The 21,491-nt window shown below is 43.4% G+C and overlaps 2 protein-coding genes across 2 annotated transcripts in view; one reads left to right on the forward strand and one right to left on the reverse strand.

Annotated features, from left to right (window-relative positions):
• Window positions 1-236: 236 nt before the first annotated feature.
• On the forward strand, window positions 237-5,832 carry nr5a1a (nuclear receptor subfamily 5, group A, member 1a; the record flags this gene model as incomplete). The annotated part of the gene is made up of 6 exons (XM_080852507.1): window positions 237-332; window positions 439-580; window positions 1,409-2,058; window positions 4,824-4,943; window positions 5,055-5,202; window positions 5,579-5,832. 6 exons carry the CDS (start codon window positions 237-239, stop codon window positions 5,830-5,832), a joined length of 1,410 nt encoding a protein of 469 aa, XP_080708633.1.
• A 2,611-nt stretch (window positions 5,833-8,443) lies between these two features.
• adgrd2 (adhesion G protein-coupled receptor D2) overlaps window positions 8,444-21,491 on the reverse strand; it is a gene marked incomplete at both ends in the record, with an annotated part of 37,339 nt that continues 24,291 nt past the window's right edge. Inside the window, 11 exons of the mRNA XM_080852662.1 lie at window positions 8,444-8,451; window positions 8,549-8,579; window positions 8,742-8,800; window positions 9,248-9,398; window positions 9,688-9,741; window positions 9,885-9,926; window positions 11,435-11,555; window positions 11,650-11,765; window positions 11,880-12,013; window positions 12,356-12,509; window positions 13,125-13,227. Coding sequence (XP_080708788.1) covers window positions 8,444-8,451; window positions 8,549-8,579; window positions 8,742-8,800; window positions 9,248-9,398; window positions 9,688-9,741; window positions 9,885-9,926; window positions 11,435-11,555; window positions 11,650-11,765; window positions 11,880-12,013; window positions 12,356-12,509; window positions 13,125-13,227 — 973 coding nt within the window. The remainder of the gene's footprint in view (window positions 8,452-8,548; window positions 8,580-8,741; window positions 8,801-9,247; window positions 9,399-9,687; window positions 9,742-9,884; window positions 9,927-11,434; window positions 11,556-11,649; window positions 11,766-11,879; window positions 12,014-12,355; window positions 12,510-13,124; window positions 13,228-21,491) is intronic.

Here is a 21,491-nt window from a genome sequence, read left to right on the forward strand (position 1 = left end):
GTTGGTTTTGTAGTAAGTTCTTGTTTCGTATATTGAAATACTTTTAAGACCTACATGTATTTGTTTCAACTGCACATCTTGGGCTTATTTTCCATTTATAAGACGGTAGGTATTTTCCTACTTAGAAGAAGAATTTGCCATTTTTGCAAACACTACATACAAATTATGAAATTAATTACAATAGACTTTCAATGCTGGTTTCATTTATTTGTCTAGTTGATCGTGATATCAAGGTGATGGAGTTTAGCCATGAGCTCGAAGATCTCTGTCCGGTGTGTGGAGATAAGGTTTCAGGGTACCATTACGGCCTACTGACATGTGAAAGTTGCAAGGTAATTTTTTTCCAATCATAATTAAATTGATGGACGTGGGCTACGAGCGAAGTTATTGTTTTTATTTGTCTTTGTATATTTCTGATATTGGATGTCTTTCATACAGGGCTTTTTCAAGAGGACTGTTCAAAATAACAAGAGATACACTTGCGCTGAAAACCAGAATTGCAGAATAGACAAAACCCAGCGTAAGAGATGCCCTTTTTGTCGCTTTCAAAAGTGCCTGAACGTTGGAATGAGATTAGAAGGTAGGCTACATTATTTTAGTCCTATTATTTATGGTTTAATATGAATAATGTAAACTTTATAAATACGTTGTGTAAAGACATATAAAGTTAATTACAATCTATAATGCTGTATCAGCGATTTTAAACATTCAAATTATATTTCCGAAAAAGTCAATATTAATTCCATGTATTAATATAAGGCTTCTCACAACCACAAAAACATAATTTGTAGTAACTAATTTAAATGTGATTATTTTTTCGTAAAAAATATGAGACTATATATTTATCCACCACCCATACATTTCCCCCTTGGTGGCAGAAAATAAACTACTTGTGATTCCAAGGCTATGATACAGAAAGGCTAAGCACCTGTTTCCGCAGAGAAATGCCATTCTTCACTTGTTGATAAGACCCACTGGTTTCTGAAGCCATTTCTCTGACAGGAAAGCTAGTCAGAATCATAATCATTAATGCAACAGGCGTTAAAATGTGTTACCTCTGTCAAAATCTATTGTAAGTGTGAAAGAATCCAGTCTTTGGACCTGTAATAGAGCCATGGAACTGGTTCAGTTGAAATTTGGGAAACAGTGACTCCTTTGCATATTTGTGTTGAGAATAATCCAGGGATCTTGCCAAAACCAGAATTTCATTCTTAATTTGGATTTTCCTAATCTTTGTGGTTACAATAACAAACATCTAAAATGTATGTCCTTATTTAGTAGACACATGGCTATGTTTGAAACATTGTCAAAATGTTGAGTGATATTGTGTATGTTCTTGTAGTCCATGTCAGCAATTCATAAACATGTTTTAACACATCTCTCTCTCTTTCTCTCTCTCTCTCATTAGCGGTTCGTGCTGACCGGATGCGAGGGGGAAGGAACAAATTTGGCCCCATGTACAAACAAGACAGGGCTCTGAAGCAGCAGCAGAAAGCCCTAATCCATGTTAGCAACTTTAAACTAGAGCCAAGTCCTTCTCTGGCCCCAAGCCTCCAGACCAAGAGCAGCTTTCCAGGGGGCCTGTCAGGGCTCCTGCCCCCCCTTACCCCTCCGGACTGTGACTGCGTCCCTCAATATTGCCCCCCTTCTCTGGGTGTGGCCCTTCAAAGCCATGGCAGCCCTTTTCCTGGTCAGTACCAATACGCTGCCGCTCCTTTCCCCTCCAGATCGATCAAGTCTGAGTACTTTGACCAGTACTCTATTACCCCCGACTCCCCGCCAGAGTACAGTTACCCTGAGGGGTGTCTGCCGGGATCCCCCCAAATCTCCAGCTTGCTCCCCACCCTGCCGCCACAGCTGGTGTTGAACCTGCTGCGCTGCGAGCCGGATGAAGCCCAGGTGCGGCTGAAGGTGGCGACCCACCTGTGCCAGGAGCAGAAAAATCGGGGCAAGCAGGAGAAATTCAGCTCATTCAGGTTGCTGTGCCTCATGGCTGACCAGACGCTCTTCTCCATCGTGGACTGGGCTAGAAGCTGCATCTTCTTCAGGGAACTTCAGGTAAAAAAGCTTCCTGACACACTGATCAAGTGCTACACAGACCTTATATCCTTTCTGTTTATGATGCATTACAAAATCAGGCTTCAATCTCTTTTCAAAAATACCTCTTTTATTGGGAAGCATAGAGTGATATGCTATTATCACAGGTCTCGTTTGATTTTACATCTGACAGAACTGCCCCTTTAAAAAATGTAAAAAATAAGTAAACAATAAGACATCACAATTCTGTGGGAGAGAAGCATGATGGGAACAAAAGATGACTACCGTGACAGGGAAGCACTGTTGCTCAGGCATTTGGCGATGACGTTGATATATGTTTCTGTGTGTAGACAAAAATAATGTATCAAATCTTCTATGTCTATCATGAATGCCCAGAGTAGTGTTCACTGAAACAGTGTTTGTGAGGGATGGTTTTGTTTCTGTTTTATGCAACAGAGAATGGCTCAGCTGATAAAGCAGACAATGGAACCACTGTTGCTGCAGCTAGATAGTAAGGAACACATAGTGAAATGTGTTAACTTTGGCAACATGAAAGTGCTTGCCTTTAATAAGAGACATTACAAAGAAAATGTTTTTTGGTTAAACATTTAAGGCTCATTTGAATGTAACCTGCTGAAAGCAATGCATGCAGACAAATACTCTGTACTGTAATGCAGGTACTGTAATTGGCTAAACAGGGAGCAGTTGCGAGTATTACACCATATGCAGGGCGAGATCAGAGTCATAAATGTTGCTACATGTACCAGACTTCACCCACTCTGAACAGAGTTGTCTCTATTCTTGAAAAGACATTCTTTCTAGCAGCAGATAACACAGGAATGTGAGCCAGCTAAAAGCCGAAAGATTCTTCCACCTTTATTTGTTGTCGCTGTAATGTGATCACAACAGAGAGAAGGTTAGATGGACCTTAACAATGAAACTTGTTTTGTTGAGTGGAATATTGTCAGCAAAAGTGTTTTGAACCGAGAATTCTGGGCCTCGTTTCCCGAACGCGCACTTAGCCTAAAAAGGACTTGAAATCGTTCGTAAGAGGGATCCTACGTTGCAGACCGGTTTCCCGACGCGGCACTTAGCTTAAGTTTATCTTTCGTTGAGAAGAATTCTACGTGTGGTCAGGACCAGTAGTAACTTCACACTTAGCGATGCAATCCACCAGGGGCATCGTTAGGCCTATTATAGAAGAAATCCAAACGATGTTTCTGTGTATAGCACATCATGAGAATGTCATTGTTTCACCTGCTTATTCCCATCAAAATAGAAATAAAGAATATTGAGTATTTGAAAATAAAGATTAGGATATACAAAACTAGTGCAGTGCCCGTAGGAATTATGCATTCTGTAGTGTTAGCATACGTAGAGCTGTTGGGTAGTGTAATGGCAAGACATATTTGCACTCCACATAGGTACAGGTTACACTGAAGTATTATTGTGATGCATGTTTCCTTTTCATTAAGAAATGTGTTAATGGTAGCCTTTTTGGAGAGTTACCAACAAATAAAGTTTGAGATTATGTAGTGGATGCAGTTGAATATAGATGTCAACGTTGCTGTCTAAACTATAAACTAAATGTCATAAAGAAAGACATTGTTTAAAATTAAGTTATGGTTGAAATAGGATCACTTCTTTATTGTAAGGGTAAGTGTAGGGTAAGAATGGTCATGCAGTTGGACTCAAATGTAGGTTAATTTTATTGAATGTATGTAGCCTACTGTACTGTATGACTTCGATGATGCTAGCTTTGACAGCCCACTCTCAGACAGATCGTAATAAATTTCCTTACAATGGGAACACAGTTTAAATACTCAGCTGGAGATGGCGTTACTATCCCCGCCCCGAATTCACAGTGCACGTTCGATGCACGCATAGGCTAGCTAATTTCACAGCAATTAACGTAAACAGGTTAGCGTGACGTAAACAGCTCCTAAGAGATACTTAAGAACTCGTGCACGTTGCGCTCGTGCACCTGACTTTAAGATGATGTTCGGGAAACGCTCGTAAGTAGAAAGTGTTATTGAGTCTACGATGTCGCCAAAATCCACGTAGGCCGTTTAGATACGTCGTTATCGGGAAACGAGGCCCTGATTCTTTGCTTGAAAAGTACACTGACCTCACAGTACTTGTAGATGCTGCATATATTTGTATGAGTGTTTGCATGTGTGATTATATACATGATAGATCTTTTAAAAAGCTTTATGGAATGGAGTAATCTGTGAAAGACTAAAACTTGTGTTCAGTGTGTGTATGTCCCAAAATCACTAAACGTTTGTGTGGTGCTTCCATGGTCAGGGGAGGAAGAGGGCCTTTTAGACAGATAAATAAATAGTTTTACTCAGGCTGTTCTAATTCTGTCAGCCTTGTGCTTGAGAAATGTAGTGTCCCAAACCAGTATAACACTATTGGAGTGACATGGCAACACACGGTGTGTCACAAGTTACAATATTACTGACATACTCAGCCTTCGTATCTCAGACTAATAGATACATTCAGGGTGAATTCGGCTACACGTATGGGACTAAGTTCAAGATAGATGGTAGAAGAGAAATAGATTAATGGATTGAAGAATTAGTGTGATGATAAACGAAGGTAGTTCTAATGATTGTAAATCCACCATGATGGGATTGTCAGTTTGCCCATTAGTTATGAGTGATGAAGTTATTCAATTAGGCCTTGTGATATCCAGAAAATATGTGCTATTCTTAAACAGGTGGTGATGCTGATTTCTGTATGCAGATATAAACATTTTGTCATCCTGGGTATCTGTGCAGGTTGGAGATCAGATGAAGCTCCTCCACAACTGCTGGAGTGAGTTGCTGGTGCTGGATCACATCTGCAGACAGGTGCACCATGGGAAAGAGGGCACTCTCTTACTAGTGACTGGAGAGGAGGTTGGTTCACAAAGGTGCACTGCACCAGAAAGTTTTACCATTTTGTCACGTTTCTCCTGCCCCATCATGTTCAGCAGATCCTGCTGTTTAACCTGTTGTATTTGGTTTCAGATGGAGATGTCCTCTATTTTCTGCCAAGCAGGGCCACCCCTTATCAGCCTCATACAGAGAACCCAGGAGCTGGTGGAGAGGCTGCAGGGTCTGCAGATGGACAGGAAAGAGATGGCCTGCGTCAAGTTTCTCATCCTCTTTAATCCAAGTAAGATATGGTTGCTACCTATGTGCCTGTATAAACATGAGATGAGAGCCAGAATCAGTTAATATGTCACCTATATGTAGGAGCTAGAAGCTAAAGTATAATGAGGAAATTAACCGGAAAATAAAAGCCAGGTAGAAAAATAAATTCATTCCATAGGATAGGTCTGATTCATCCTATTATTAAACCAAATTTTATAATGTCATATGTGATGTCATGATGCCATAATGTGACATACCTCTGTCATCAACTTTGACCAATGTGCTTTCAAGGGTTAGGCAGCAACTTGAAACACACTTTTCAGTGTCAGTGAGCCAGAGATTGCCTGCCCAGAGTCCATTTGCCTGCTATGACTAACGTGAGACGGCTGTCCCTCCAGGCGTGAAGCTGTTGGAGAACCAGGCATTCGTGGAGAATGTTCAGGAGCAAGTGAGCAGTGCCCTGATGGAGTACACTCTCTGCACCTACCCCCAGTCAGTGGATCTCTACAGCCAGCTGCTACTGTGCCTGCCGGAGCTGCACACCCTGAGTGCACAGGCCGACGACTACCTGCTACACAAACACCTGAGCGGGGAGGTACCCTGCAACAACCTGCTTGTCGAGATGCTCCATGCCAAGAGAGCCACTGTATGATCACTGTATGAGCCACTGTATGCATTATTGTGTGTGTGTGTGTGTGTGTGTGTGTGTGAGAGAGAGAGAAAGAGAAAGAGAAAGAAACAGAGAGAAAGAGAGAGCACTGAGCAACAGACACTGAGGTAAGAACAGGAGAGGAAAATTATATTTTTATGTCATATGTTGCCCTTGCAGGTGTAAGCACAGGAGTCTGTGCCAATATATTTACTTTTCTACCGTGGCAGTGTTAGCCTTTTTTTGTATTCCTAGGTCACTCCTTGTTACTCCTCCCAATATAAACATGTTTACAACTGTATGTACAAACTTTACAGCCATTTTATGGGAGACCTATCACTGTCTGTCCTTACTGTTATTTTATGGTTATTTGAAATGTGTTTATTATTTAAAATAAATATTCAGTCTTTAATAATAATAATAATAATACCTTTTATTTATATCGCGCTTTATCAATGACTCAAAGCGCACAGTCATACCAGTGACGGAGAGTGAGGCAACCAAGCCCATACTTATTCTCTCGCTGACATACTCATTCTCTCTATTACACGCACACGCACTCACATACTTTGGGCTTGGCAGTCCCCCCCTCCGACCACCAACATTCATTCTAACATTCAGTCTTACAAGCAAACATCTTAAGAAAGAATATTGTATGTCCTTAAACATCTATTAGACAACACCCTGTATTTTTGCTCTGGTGTAAGTGAAAGCTAAAGTATTTATATAACAAAAGGTAGTGCTATTTTCTTATATGCTACTTTATACTACTTTTGCTATATGCTACTTTATACATACAGTAATGCACATTTTTATAATGCCTGCTTTTTGTATTTTTGAAAGGTGCTTGATGGTATGCTGTTGCTAAATTTGGTGGGTCACATGTACAGCATGTTGAAAAATAGTGTGTTAAATACTTTAAAGGCGTTACTGTAATCATCACAATTTATGAGAGTTGACATATTTATTAACACGATTGTAAGGCATTCTGAATAAAAAACCTATGAACAATAAGAGAACTGTTTCATTGAATCATACTTTCTCTTGTCCTTATCATCCTGAAAGATAGGCAGTGTAGCAAAAAAACTCATTAGCCAATAGACATAAAATTAAATTTTTTCTATATTAATTAAGGTGTTTTAAATATACTCCCTCCGTTTTTGACCCTCAGCTAGCATTGTTGAAACTCTCCAATATTAATTGCCTGTATTTGTACTCCAACATAGGCAACAAAGATGGCTTAAAGAAAGGTCAAGGAAGATCTGCAAATATGTCATCATTTTCATAAATAATAAAAGGGTCTTCAAACATAAAAATGCAACAATTTATTAATAGTAACTAGTTTATGTTAAGGGCCTTTCATTGATAACAGAAGCCCAATAGCTTTCTTATGTTCAAATAATATTGCTATGATATATTTGATGCTTTCATTATTTTTATTATCAATATCGTCCTCGTCATCATCCTCATCACCATAATCACCATCATACTTATAATTATTGTTGTTATTATTATTACTATAAAATAAACACTCAAATGCACAATCTGAAACTCAATTTATTTTAGATCACAACAGATTTTGTGCACATAGCAGACCCATGATAAGCCACAACAAGTTGTTCCCATCTCAGAACAAAGCTACTACAGTAACTTCATCTTCCCCTAAAATCACATCTAGGTTCTGCTTAAAAACCCAAATACTCAGAGCTTCAATCCAACTATTTTGCAATTGTTTCTGGAATTCTGTGAAATAAAGCAGCTCATCATGTTTTTACCCAACAGGGTGTCACTTGAAGCAGACAGAAGCTGTGATAGGTGTCTGGCCAGTGATAGGTTTACATAGTCATCTGACTCTGACTTGTGCATTGAGCTATGCACAGTAACTACAGTACAGTACAGTATCAGTATAGATGGGAAGATCCACCTAACTCAAAGTCTACATTTGTACACTGACAACACAGCAGTGCTGTCTGGTCATGCAATACGATAATGCTTTACAATACTACCTCTAATGAGTTTGATATTGTGCGTTACTGATATATAAAATGAAAGGCAATAACTCACAGTTAAATCTCTGAATATGCCTTTGAGGATTGCATTATGCAGGCAAATGAGATAAAAGTAATCAAAAAGAATGCAAACTGTGATGATGTAGCATAACTAACTGTAGAGGCTCTTGATACTGAGGCAAACAGTTGTGGAGGCTTGTGATACTGATGTGTTGGTTCAGTAGTAGAGAGGCTTGGGCATTCACCTTGTTCTCTGTTCTCGGTTCTGAATCCTGGGAATGCTGTGCAAAATGTGGAGGAGTTTCTTGTGCATCGTAGGGGAGGCAGCTCTCTGTCCAGCTGCTTCCTGGCTTGGTGTGTGTGTGTGTGTGTGTGTATTTGTGTGTGTGTGTGTGTATTTGTGTGCGTGTGTGTGTGTGTGTGTGTGTGTGTGTGTGTGTGTGTGTGTTCTGGTGGAAGAGAGTGAAAGAGTGAGAGTGTGCATGTCAAATTTACTTTGTTGCCAGAGAAAATACAGTGTTTGGCTAAACTATATCCTTTTTGCTTCATCCCATGAAAGAGTCCATGTTTTTCCATGAAGTCCATGCAACTATCACAGCCTGACCTCAGCAACCTTGGCAAGGAAGAAGTACAAAGGCAAAACATGACCAACAGCTTTAGGGCAGATGGATTCCAGACATTACAGAGTAAATCAAAAACAATTGCATTACCTGAAGGCTTGAAGGCAGTCAGTTCAACTACCTGATCCCAAAAGAAAAAACAAACAAAACAAAACACATTTTCCATTATTTAAAAAAAAAATACTGGATATTCATAGTAGAATAGTCTTTTTATTGAAGCCTTGTTATACATGAAGGACTAGCAAGTACTGTTGGAAACATAATGATGCTGGAGGGGACCGACCTGGTTTCCAGAGGTTGGTTTGAGAGAAAAACTGACAAAGCTGTCCTTTCTGAAACTCTCTGTAAAAAAACACCAATCAACATGTTAGATAGCACCCAGCAGACTGGAATAATGGAAGAAATAATGTCCCACCTACTCCTTACTACTATTACCATTACAGAGACAGGGAGCAAGCAGTCACGGCTATGTTCAGACTGCAGGCAAACCAGATTTGTTTCTTAAATCACATCTTTTGAGACAGACAGACCGATTGGAATCGCATTTCACAGTGTTTTTGCAAATTGGATTTAATGTGTTTTTATGCTGTCCAGACTTTGAAAAATCAATCTGGATACCATCTAGTGTGCATTTTATAGTACAATTTTCCCAAAGCAGTTGTGCCCCCAAAAAGTGCAGAATGGACATTGCAAAATGCCCAATATAGATATAAACATAGACTTCTCAAATGCCTACTCAAGCCCATGGGCCTTCCCCACAGGCTGTAATGAAACAGTCTTTGCACCCACCGTTCCTGAAGACCAGTGAGCTGGAGGTGGTGCTGGTGATGGGGCTGGAGATCTCACTGCTCTCCAGGCTGGATGGGATGGGCAGGCTCTGGGCCCAGAAGGCTGCGGGAGTTCTCTGGGACGGTAGAAAGCTAATGGGCTGAGAACAGTTCTTCAGAAAAAGGGCACACAAAATGAACAATATTAACTTATGCTGAAACCTGTTTATTATAATACAGTTTTGTAGAAAAGCCATACAAAGCTGTACATTTATTATTATCATTTTTTTCCCAGCAAATGTTGCATGTCACATACAGCACACTGCTTGATGCCTCACAGTAGTACAGACACTGTCACGGTTATTAGAACATCTATTGCATCCGAAAGCTGTCATGTGTAAATCATAGCAGTGACATTTCTGTTAGTGACAACTGATCAACACAGGTCAGCACAGTGCTCACCGTGAAGGACAGTGCTTTCCTCTTCTCCTGAATCCTCTTTATGGCATTGCGTACCTGGGCCAACACATCACACAAAGGGCTGGTTTATAGAAACTAAATATTAATATTAATATTTCAAGGCTTTAGTGATATGTATGCTTGTTTAAGTACATTACAGATTGGTCAGGGTTCCTTGAGTAATTTAATTGGTGACATACCTCACTGTTGTATACAGCATACACCAAGAATATATACAAGCCCTGTGTGAAGGGGATAGATAATTGTAAAGGTTCACATCAACATGTTTCACAGTGGTTACAAGTACAAAGAGAAGTAGCTCTCAGACTGAATTGGTCCATTGGGATTCAGGCACCAAGATTCCCAGAGGCTATTCATATAAGAGTTATTTCTTTAAGATTTTCTGAAGACATAAATTGTCTCTCTCTCTCGCTCCTCCTCTCCTCTCCTGAGACCACATACTGTAAATCTGAAATAATGAGCAGTTGGCTGCAGGACAATCAAAGGCCAGTTCATCGTGATTAGTTAAAGCAACACTCGATGGGATCTTCTGAGCACTGAGCACTGATAACTGTGTGTGTGAGTGTGTGTGTGTGTGTGTGTGTGTGTGTGTGTGTGTGTTTGTGTTTTTGTGTGTGTGCGTGTGTGTGTGTGTGTGCGTTCATGTGACCGTGTGTTTGAAAGAGAAATGGGCAAGGGAAAAGGGATTCTTATGAAATGAATGGTTTAGAGCAGGGGTACTCAAGTAGAAATGATGAGGGGCCACAAAACAAAAATTCAGTGACTCAAGGGGCCATTTATTCGGACCGTGTACGTCCGATAACGTATCATAACATAACGTATGTATAACATTTACAACATTTTATAACATAACATTTCCTTTTTATTAAAAACAAAAATAGTTCCTAAAAAAAAATATAATTTTAATTTGGGCATATATTAAAATAAATAACTAAATAAAACCAAACATAACCCCGTTATTAACCATGTTATTAAACAAATAGCCTTCAGACAGCTAATTTTTGTGCTTTGTTTACCAAACTATTTCACATTTCTCACATGTCCCCTTTAATGGGAGAATTGGCCTCTGCTTTCTTTGGCCAATGCTTCAAACCTGGGCTGATATGGTGTGATTGCTATCTGTTTATCGTTGCAACCCCCAGCCTCGTATTGAGATCGCGGCGCGCGGTTTCAAAATAAGAGCGCCCAGCGCGTTTTTTTTTTTTTTTTTTTTATTGAATAATTAAAAAAACTTTTTTTTATTGAATAATTAAAAAAACTTTTCTAAACAGCTCGAGGGCCATTAATACACACCCCGCGGGCCACAAAAGGCCCGCGGGCCGCTACTTGACTGGTTTAGAGAGTCAAAGGAAAGTTCTGTCCTTTCAAAAGCTTTCCTGACCCTTTACTCTAATTGTTTCCCTTTTCCCTTCTCTCCCCCACACTTGTGCAGGTATCAGTACCCAGTGCTATTCCACAGAAACACACATATAATCAAAGTTGGTTTTCTGATTATTGAATATTTTTTTATAAATTATTCTACAAATTCAGTTGTTCACCATCTATGGCATTGATGCATAGGCCTACAATATTTTAGATAAAATTGAAAGGTTTAATGTGTTAAAAGTTAAGAAATAATTGGAAATGTAATGGAAATAAAAATCCCAATATTTTACAACATATCTTAAGAACCACACCTTCCCACCCCAGTACAGAACATAACACTTTACTTTGGACAACTTTGCCTCACCTGAAAGGCATTGAGGATGATGAATATGTAAGACACCACCACAGACGTGTGCACCAGGACTCCACAGATCCAGGTAAGGCCTAACACAGGCAGCAAAATCAGGACAGGACGAGTCGCAGCCCTAGTCAACAACCACCAGGGGTCAGGTTAGTGAAGACTATTACACAGCAAACCACAGTCACAGACCTTCACAAACCATGGCACTGGAGACTCACCAGGTGAGGTCGAATGTGTGGAGTTTGGAAGCTGTGCTTGGAGAAAGCATCTTTGCTCTCCTTTGAGCGCTGGATACCGTCACCATGACAACACGGCAAAGCACAACAGTGTTCACCTATGACACAAAGAGAAACATAAACATAAAATACTTTTGCAAATATGATCAAGAAAAACAAGAGATTTTCACGATTTTTGCTCAATACACACACGTACACACAAAAGCACATACCGCCAGAACTGAGAGAACAGGTCCCATAAAGGCCCATATAATGTCCGACTCTATGTTGAGCCAACAGTGGTTATCTGCTTTGTACTTGTTGAGTGAAATTGCCAAGGTCACGGTGACAATCACAACAGGTAGACCTAAAAGTACAAATTTAATTTGTAATAGAATTAATTCATATTTTCCATGGGGAAAATAATTACCATCACTGGAAAATTGGGACCAAAAAAAGGTTATATTTCTGATGTTAACAAAAATATTTATCTGTCAGAAATGTTTGTGAGATGTTATACACCACAATATTGTGTATGAGTAAAATCAAATATTAAAATGAATTTCTGAAGGTTAAACATTTGAAAGACTATGTTAAAAATCACAAAGTATTCAGACGCTTTGTTATATTTCCGTTTTCTCAATAAGTCTAAAATACTTTTGCAATTCCTTTCACACAGTGTCTCCATGCATGACATAGAAATGCTTACCCCAGCCTAGTGCATAATAGAAGCGCATGCGTCTCTCCTCGCTGATATTGACTGACACGACTTTACTCCACAGCAATAGCCCTTCCACCAGCATCCAGCTGAATGAAGCCATGAAGAAGAGATGCAGCAGAGCTGTTACCAACATGCACGCCTCCTAGTGGACACAGAGCAGAATGCACGAGGGCACAAAAGAGCTCATTATCTCATTACAAGCGCTGTTAAAGCAATGCTATTGAACAATTTGCTACTTTCTGAGGTATGTTTTGATTAGCAACTAGCTTTTTTATGATCTTTAAATTCATTATGATGGTATGTTGTTATGTGAAGGACAGGCAAACACATCTGTGTTTCCCACTAGCCATCCATGCTATGCAATATGTAGTTCTGTGGTCCGGGACGGAACACACCGTGAAAATGACTGACGACATGGTGACTTCATGGTATGCCAACAACCTTGCCCGAAAGAGGCCAGTTAGCATGTTACCAAGCTTTCATCAGTGCCAACTGGTCTGTTGGTGCTATTTAGGCAATAAGTTTAATAGTTTTAGACCAGAATTTTAGAATGCTGCTTAAAGCATTATTTCACCCCTCTCTTATTGAGTTTGTATGCATTCCGTTCTACCTCAGTAAAGTCACCATATGGCAAGAGTTATAGTAATGAATGTGGAATTTGATTTATATTATAAAACACAACATAATTGTGACACTTTACAGTATGTGCATTTCAGAATAATGGTTATTTCCAAAACCAAAGACATGCAAGACCTACATGGTTTGAAGAGGCCCAGTCACTAAACATCAGAAGGAGCTGGGCCACAGCCAAAGCCACAATCAAGTTCTTGTGGACTGTTGTGCGGTCTGATTTCGGCACTCTGAACAAGGGAACAGATAAATTAGTCAGTGCTTCAAGTATCATGAACTCTATTGAGGGAAAGTAATCTGACTCATTCAATTCCATTTTATTCATATGACATTTCCTCAAGGCCCTTTAAGGAGCCCAAGGCATGAACCACCCCAAGCAAGCAAATAGGTGACAGTGATAGAAACTCACTTTCATTAGAAAAAAAACCTTAAACAGACACCAGGTTTTAAAAGGTGGTATCGTAAGTTATGTCTATAACTATGGATCTATGAGACCGAACGATGACCGTCACCACGGTCTAATTATGAATGATGCCATCATCAGCTACCTGTCGCGAGACCCTTATGACAACAATGTCACATGTGACTATAGAGGCAGGTCCTACCGCATAAAGCGGATGCGAGGACATGGCTCTTCCTCCTTGCCTGGAACGCTTCGGTTACGTTCCAAGCGACAAGGGATGGTGACGGTCATCGTTCGGTCTCATAGATCCATAGTTATCGACATAACTTACGATCTATTTCAACCTCTCTCTGACCGTCACCACGGTCTAATTATGGATGACTTGTACCAAAAGTGTCGCGAGGGACAGAGGATCCCCTTCACTAATCTTGTTTGGCTGCCGTCATGAGAACAGTGGCGCCGACCGTAGTGGATGTCACATTGATTCTATAAAATGTGGCAAAAGTACATGGAGTACTCCAGGACGCTGCCGCTCAAATGTCACCCAGCGCCACCCCCTTCAATGCTGCCAGGGACAATCGCTGTTTTGAGACTGGGTGACCCAATTGATTATTCCCATAGCATACAAAGAGCTGATTGTGAGCCTGTCTCAATTGCTGGGTACGATCAACATAGGCCCTTATATCTCGTTTCCACCGGGGCCGGCCCGGTGCTGGAGCCGGAGCCGGTGCCGGAGCCGGAGCCAGAGCCGGCTCCTTTCAGCACTGGCCTGCGTTTCCACCGCCGGAGCCGGGTCCAGCACCAAAACTAAACGTCATGGAATGTTGTGACATGCTCGTATTGTTACAGTTGAGTTATTCACGAGTGGTCTTCTTCCAGCGAGAAGGCAAATTAATTTCGATAAAAACTTTAATTATGTTAAACTTTGTAATACCATGTAGTACCATACGACCTAAAGTTAAAGTTCTGTGTACTTGGCCACGGGTTTTCTGTATTTCCTCACGTAGATCAGACGAGTGGCAATACAGTTCATGACCGGAGTTGACTAGCTGCTGATACTAACCAGTTGCCATAACAACCTTAGCTAGCTTGCAACAAGTACACGAACTTGCTTAGTCAAGAGCTATTTTTTTTGTTTGTTTTCAAGTGGCACGTCTTGTACAGTACACACAATACAAAACCAGCACTACATCACGGTCTCAGTTAATGATGCAACTACGAGTTTTCTACGAGCAGGCAATGCAGCTCATGATGGGAGTTGACTATAGCATAACAACTGTAGAAGTACCTCACGACAGCTAGCAGCTAGATGCTACAAGAACTTGCTTTGTCAACAGTTGAACTACTAATTTCAAGTGTAATACCACACAAAAACAACATGCTAGATTGAAAGACTTAATGTATACAAGGCAGACAAACCAACACATTTTGATGGATGAAAGCTTTCTTTATTAGTTTTAATGTATTTGTTATTAGGTCTGTTGTCCTTTTGAACCCTGCTATCTCCGACTCTCCTCGTATTCCCTCATATATTTTAGCTTTCCTTACTGACTTTTCAATTTTGTCTTGCATTCCTGTTGATGGCTGAATTGCTATCGAGTTATTTATTTAATCCATGGTCCACTACTGGATCGATTTTCCATGTATGTTTTCATCGTTTTCACTCATCATCTTGTTTGATGGCTAAAAAAAATGGCAGCGGAAATTTCTGTTTCTGGTGGGTTAACTCCGCCCACCTCTGTGACGTAGTTGGTGCCCGATCTGGCCCCAGCAACTCCTTGGAGCCGAGCCGGTGCCCGATTTTCAGCTCCGGCACCAACCCGGCCCCGGTGGAAACGCAAGAACTGGTGCCAGATTGGGCACGGCCCGGCTGGAAACGAGGTATTAGTGCCCTATCTGGGCACAGTGTATGAATAGCCACCTCTGTTTGACAGGCTGGCTCAGGGTGAAATGCTTCCAGCTCAATAGCGCCATTAACTGACTGAGGGTTCAGCACCTTGGGCAGGAAAAATGGGTTTGGCCAAAGTGATACTGCTGTATCATCAGGCTTCCACCTCATGCACTCAGCACTCACAGAAAGTGTGTGCAGTTCACTCACCCTCTTGGTAGAGCATAAGGCCAGTAAAAACGCCATCTTTTGCGTTAAAAGCTTAAGGTCTGACTGCCCCAATGGCTCATACGGGGCTGTGGTCAAAGATCTTAACACCAAGGGGAGGTCCCAAGACGGGGCCCGCAAAAGCCTGCCTGGGCGTAGGCGGTTTGCACCCTTTAAAAACTGTGACACCATAGGGTGTTTTCCAACAGAAAGGTCCCCTACTGGGTCATGAAATGCTGAGATAGCGGCTGCATAGACCCTTAGGATGTTGGCTGCCCTCCTACTGTCCAAGAGGGACTGGAGGAACTGGAGTATGATAGCAACCGGGCATGTTTTTGGGTCAAGGCCCTGGTCCTGACACCATGAGGAGAACAGCCTCCATTTCTGCTTGTAGTTTGCCCGAGTGGAGGGTGCCCTAGCATTGTCTAGGGCAGTCATACTCAAGTAGCGGCCCGCGGGCCTTTTGTGGCCCGCGGGGTGTCTATTAATGGCCCTCGAGCTGTTTTGAAAAGTTTTTTTAATTATTAAAAAATAAATAAATAAATCGCGCTGGGCGCTCTTATTTTGAAACCGCGCGCCGCGATCTCAATACGAGGCTGGGGGTTGCAACGATAAACAGATAGCAATCACACCATATCAGCCCAGGTTTGAAGCATTGGCCAAAGAAAGCAGAGGCCAATTCTCCCATTAAAGGGGACATGTGAGAAATGTGAAATAGTTTGGTAAACAAAGCACAAAAATTAGCTGTCTGAAGGCTATTTGTTTAATAACATGGTTAATAACAGGGTTATGTTTGGTTTTATTTAGTTATTTATTTTAATATATGCCCAAATTAAAATTATATTTTTTTTTAGGAACTATTTTTGTTTTTAATAAAAAGGAAATGTTATGTTATAAAATGTTGTAAATGTTATACATACGTTATGTTATGATACGTTATCGGAAGTACACAGTCCGAATAAATGGCCCCTTGAGTCACTGAATTTTTGTTTTGTGGCCCCTCATCATTTCTACTTGAGTACCCCTGGTCTAGGGTCTCCAACACAGCCCTACTTAACCCTTGAGGCAGTGGCTGAGGAGGGGCCAGGCCCACAGCTGCAGGACCGCTGGCTTGGGATGCCAAATTTGACTCTCCACTTGTGAAAGAAGGTCTGCCCTGATTGGCAGAGGCCAGGGTTGGCCGTGAACAAGGCGCAGGAGAGTCGGAAACCAATACCTCGCCGGCCACCGTGGAGCCACTAACAGAACTCTGTAGGAGCCTTGGCATATCCTGTCCAGCACCAGTGGAATCAAGGCTATTGGGGGGAAGGCGTATAATAATCCTTCCGGCCACTCGTGAGACAGTGCATCTAGCCCCATTGGGCCGCACGGATGACTCAGGGAGTACCACATTTGGCAATGGGTCGTCTCCCTCGATGCAAAGAGATCCACCTGGGCTACACCAAAGCGTGCCCACAAGCTTGTTACCAACCCCGGGTGCAGTCTCCACTCTCCCGGAGGAGGCCCAGCCCTGGAGAGGAGATCTGCTGCTTGGTTAGGCACCCCGGGGATAAACACCGCTCTTAGCGAGGCCAAGTGTGGAAATGCCCAAAAGAGCAGTCTCTGAGTGACTTTGAGGCAACGCCGAGATCTTGTGCCCCCCTGGTGGTTGATGTGATAGACAGCCGAAGTGTTGTCGGTCCGTACTAAAACATGCTTGCCCTGAATAAAGTGAAGAAGAGCTCTCAAGCCAAGGTGTATTGTCCTGAGCTCCAGGACATTGATATGTTCTTTGTCCCACGGGTGCTCCCAATAGCCTCCCGCCATTCGACCCTGCCAGACTGCTCCCCAGCCTTTCTGGGAGGCATCTGTGGACACCAGCATCCGCCTGGAAGGTAACCTGCCCAGGGTAACTCCCTGTGTGAACAAACTGACATCCCGCCATGGAAGCAGGGCTTGTAAGCATGAAGGTTGAAAGTATTCAGCCAACACTGCAAGGGTCGGGCTTTGAGGAGGCCCAATGGGACTACCGCTCCGCAGCAGAAATCAACCCCAACATCCTCTGAAAGCAAAGCAGCTCTACAGGCTTGCCCCGACGGAAAGCACGGAGGACTGTCTGGATTCTGGCTATTCTCTGAGGGGTGAGGGATGCTCTCATTGTGAGAGAATTTGGGCAGAGTCCTAAAAAGGACTTTTCATGCCTTGGATTGAGGTCGCTCTTTTTCAAGCTGACCTGGAAGCCAAGAGTCCGAAAGTGGGACAAAACCAACTCTGTATCCCTGCTCACGAGATGGGGCACACACTAGCCAGTCGTCGAGGTAGGGCAGAATCCTTAGACCTCTCTTTTGAAGAGGTGCCAAAGCAGCTTCCACAACCCTGGCGAACACCCTTGGGGACAAGGAGAGGCCGAATGGAAGAACCAGAAACTGGTAGGCTTGTCCTTGAAAGGCGAAGCGGAGGAACGGCTGATGTTCCCGACAAATTGGGACATGGAAGTAGGCGTCCTTCAAATCTATTGAAGTGAACCACTCGCCCGGCACTATTGATTCTAGAATGTGCCTTGTCTGGAGCATCTTGAAGGGCATGCTTTTCATGTGCGTGTTTAAGCGGCGCAGGTCTAAAATGGGGCGTAGGCCTAAAATGGGGCGTAGGCCACCATCCATTTTGGGGACAAGGAAATATATTGAATAAAAGCCAGCTTGCTGTTCGCTGGTGCTCACCTTTGGTATGGCCTTTTTTGCAGCAGTGTTGCTACTTCTGCTAAAACATTTGCCTGAACTGGGTCCTTTACCGTGGTAGGGTGGAACCCAGAAAAAGGTGGAGGCCGCCGCCGAAACTGGAGTCTGTAACCCCTTGCAATCGTCTCCAATACCCAAGGGTCTGAAGTCTCTCTCTCCCAACTGTCCAGGCGTAGCTGGGAGTGCACTCCTGCGGCTGCCCCACAAGTCCTATGCACGCTGGGCCCCCCTACTTGCCACTGACTGGGGTAGAGGTTTATGTTGACGCATCGGCCCAAGACTGTTTTGTCTGTCGGGCTCCTGGCGCATGTTGCCCCACCAGGGCTCCTGATGTCTCCAGGCAAGTGTGCACGTGCGCTGAAATGCCTTTTCACACTGTTGCGGGCACGTATCGACTCCTGAGCCTTATGCAGTACAGCCTGCGAGTTGGGATGAAACACATTACTAGGCTGTACCGGCATATTTATGAGCTCCCTCTTGACATCCTCTGGGAGGGCCGTCTGGGCCAGCCAGACCTGTCTACGAGTAAGAGTTGCCGACGACATAGCCGAGCCTACGTCACGGGTCATCTGGGCAAGGGCTGACAACGCCGCATCCAGAAGGTCCTTGGTGTCTTTATTACCAGCACCAGCAGTCTTCCTGACAGCAGCTAAAAGAACCGCCAAGGCATTTCCGGACCGAGCAGCACGGGCTGACGCATTATAGGCCTAAACGGCCAAGCGATCAGTCCGGTCACACTCCCTCCGAGGACAATGCGGGTCTGCTTACATTTTTGATGGTTGGAGGGAAGTCAGAGCAGCCATATCTCTTTTTACGGGCGGCATGTCCCCAACCCAGTCTCGGGTGGGTACGATGCCCTAGTCAGTTTCCTGCAGCCTGCGTTGAACTATGGTGCCCTGCCAGGAGCATTCTAGGCCTTCCTCAGCATTTGGCAGAAGTCATCTGCCGCTGGGAGAGAGACAGTGGGACGGGGCTGTGTAATACCAGCCCAAACACCATCAGCTGGGCTAGCTCCCTCTGTAGGGATCGTGAGCCCAACAATCTTTGCGGCAGTGAGGACCCTCCCCACTAGATTCCCTTTACTGCCGTCCTTGGTGCCATCCCCCCCAGACGTTGAACCCCCTGGGCGGGTGGAAACATCACTGCACACATCCTCAGGGTTCCCCTGGTGTTGCTCACCCTCAAGAAGGGAGCCATGTGCATGAAGTGAGATGGCGTCAGGATGCCTCAAGCATTGCCCCTGGAAAGATGGTAGATGACCAGGTGAGGTCCCCGCTGAGCAGTCGTCTCGGATCGTAGCGGGCGGGTTTCTTGGTTGGTTACCCTGTCGGTCAAGCCACGAATGGCCACCAGAAGCTGGGTGTACATGTCCTCGTTCTCTACCGAATGCTGAACGGGAGAACCTGGAGGACGTGTGGAGGAGCAGGAACCCTCTGAGGTACTCCTCCTCTTAGATTTATGGGAAGACTTATGGGACTGTTTGTGCTTCCGTTTTAAGGACTTATCTCCTGGGTCATGGCACTGTCCTCCATAAGTGGAGGGGGAGTCTATCAGTGGAACCCGGATGGTCTGCATGCCTGCCCTACGAGCCCTCTCCTCGAGAGGCAAGTCAAGTGCATCCGGGCAGGGGTTTTTGACATCCTCCAAGAGGTGCACTCTTCCCAGACACCCAGGGCACTCACAGTGACCATCACGTGGGTCCATGGCTGCTCCACAAAAACGGCAAGTCTGGGATGACATCTTGGGCAACAGGAAACCGTAACACTGGCAAGCGTGCTTGAACCTGTGACACCGTAGCAGCCCCACCGACACCGTGGCTATGAGGGGGCGACTCAATATGCTGTGCACAGTGGCTAATTAAATAAACGGCCAACTGTGCGGCCAGGTATTAGCCTAGCAAAGTCCCGAACACTGCGGACAGCGGTCAGGGGGACACAAGTGCAGCTTTACTGCGCACAGTGAAGCGTAAGGTGCAACAATATAAATTATATGATGTGAGCAGAATAGTGCTGCGAACAGTGACGATGGGAAAACAGCCTGACGCTGTGTAACCAGTCTCTGGTCAACACAGGAATGCAGCTATGCTCAGTGACAATATTTTCTTTTTCTTTTGGCTACAGCCAGATTCAAGACAAAATAAGGGTATCAAGCTTGAATCTTAGAAATAATAGATAACAACTCAGATATGGCCAATAGCCAAGCGTGAGTCAACTAAACTGTCATCCTCACACTACAGTGCAGGGGAAAAAACACCATTAATTGTATTTATTTGCTAGGGGTGAAACCCTGACTGCTGCTGCAGAGGGGAGTCAGCCTATCATTTCAGCCTTGTTTTAAATTGGCAATAACAAATCAACTCAAACCATCCACCATAAACACAAGTGCTTGGTGGGAAATATGTAACTTAACACAAAATACCACCTCCGATCACGTAAACGTGCGGGGGTTTTGTTTTCTCACTGGTGAGGCCTCGTCAGAACCGAAACAATAACTGCACCCGGCAGGTAAACTGAAGATTATTTAAACAATGTAACTTTTCACAAAGATAATACTACCTCTGATCACGCGAACGTCGAGTTTTTGTGTTCTATTGATGAAGCCTCAGTCAAATTGAAACAATCACTGCAGATACACTGAAGGCAATTTATAACTTTTCACCACACTACCACCATACACACGAACGTGCTGGGTTTTGTTGTCGGTGAAACCCCGTCTGCTGCTGCAGAGGGGAGTCAGCCTACTATTTCAGCCTTCAGACTTGTTTCAACGATGCTATATCAAACAGAAAAACTTACTTTGAGCCATCCACAAACGTGTGGGGGGTAACAACAATTTTGAAACAGGGTAGAAACGCTCTTACCGTGATTCGTGATTTCAGACACTGGAAAAGTTTAACTGAAGACTTAAAGCAATCCTCAGGGGCTCAAGGCGCATGCATATTAACGTGGCGGATTATATATCTCCCAAATTCAAATGTACCGGGTCTCAGAAACCGAAGCGAGAAGGCAAAGAGGAAGAGCCATGTCCCCGCATCTGCTTTATGCGGTAGGACCTGCCTTCAGTCACATGTGGCATTGTTGTCATAAGGGTCTCGCGACAGGTAGCTGATGATGGCATCATTCATAATTAGACCGTGGTGACGGTCAGAGAGAGGTCGAATTAGATCAGCTTTTAGTTGGGACAGAAACAAAATACAAAGAGAACTTCTATACTGTAAAGTACAAGTGACTATTTGACCAGATGAATTGACATAATCATATTAATCACTAATAAGTACAT

The sequence above is a fragment of the Sprattus sprattus genome, assembly GCF_963457725.1.
Source record: "Sprattus sprattus genome assembly, chromosome: 15".
In the NCBI taxonomy this organism is placed as follows: Eukaryota; Metazoa; Chordata; class Actinopteri; order Clupeiformes; family Clupeidae; genus Sprattus; species Sprattus sprattus.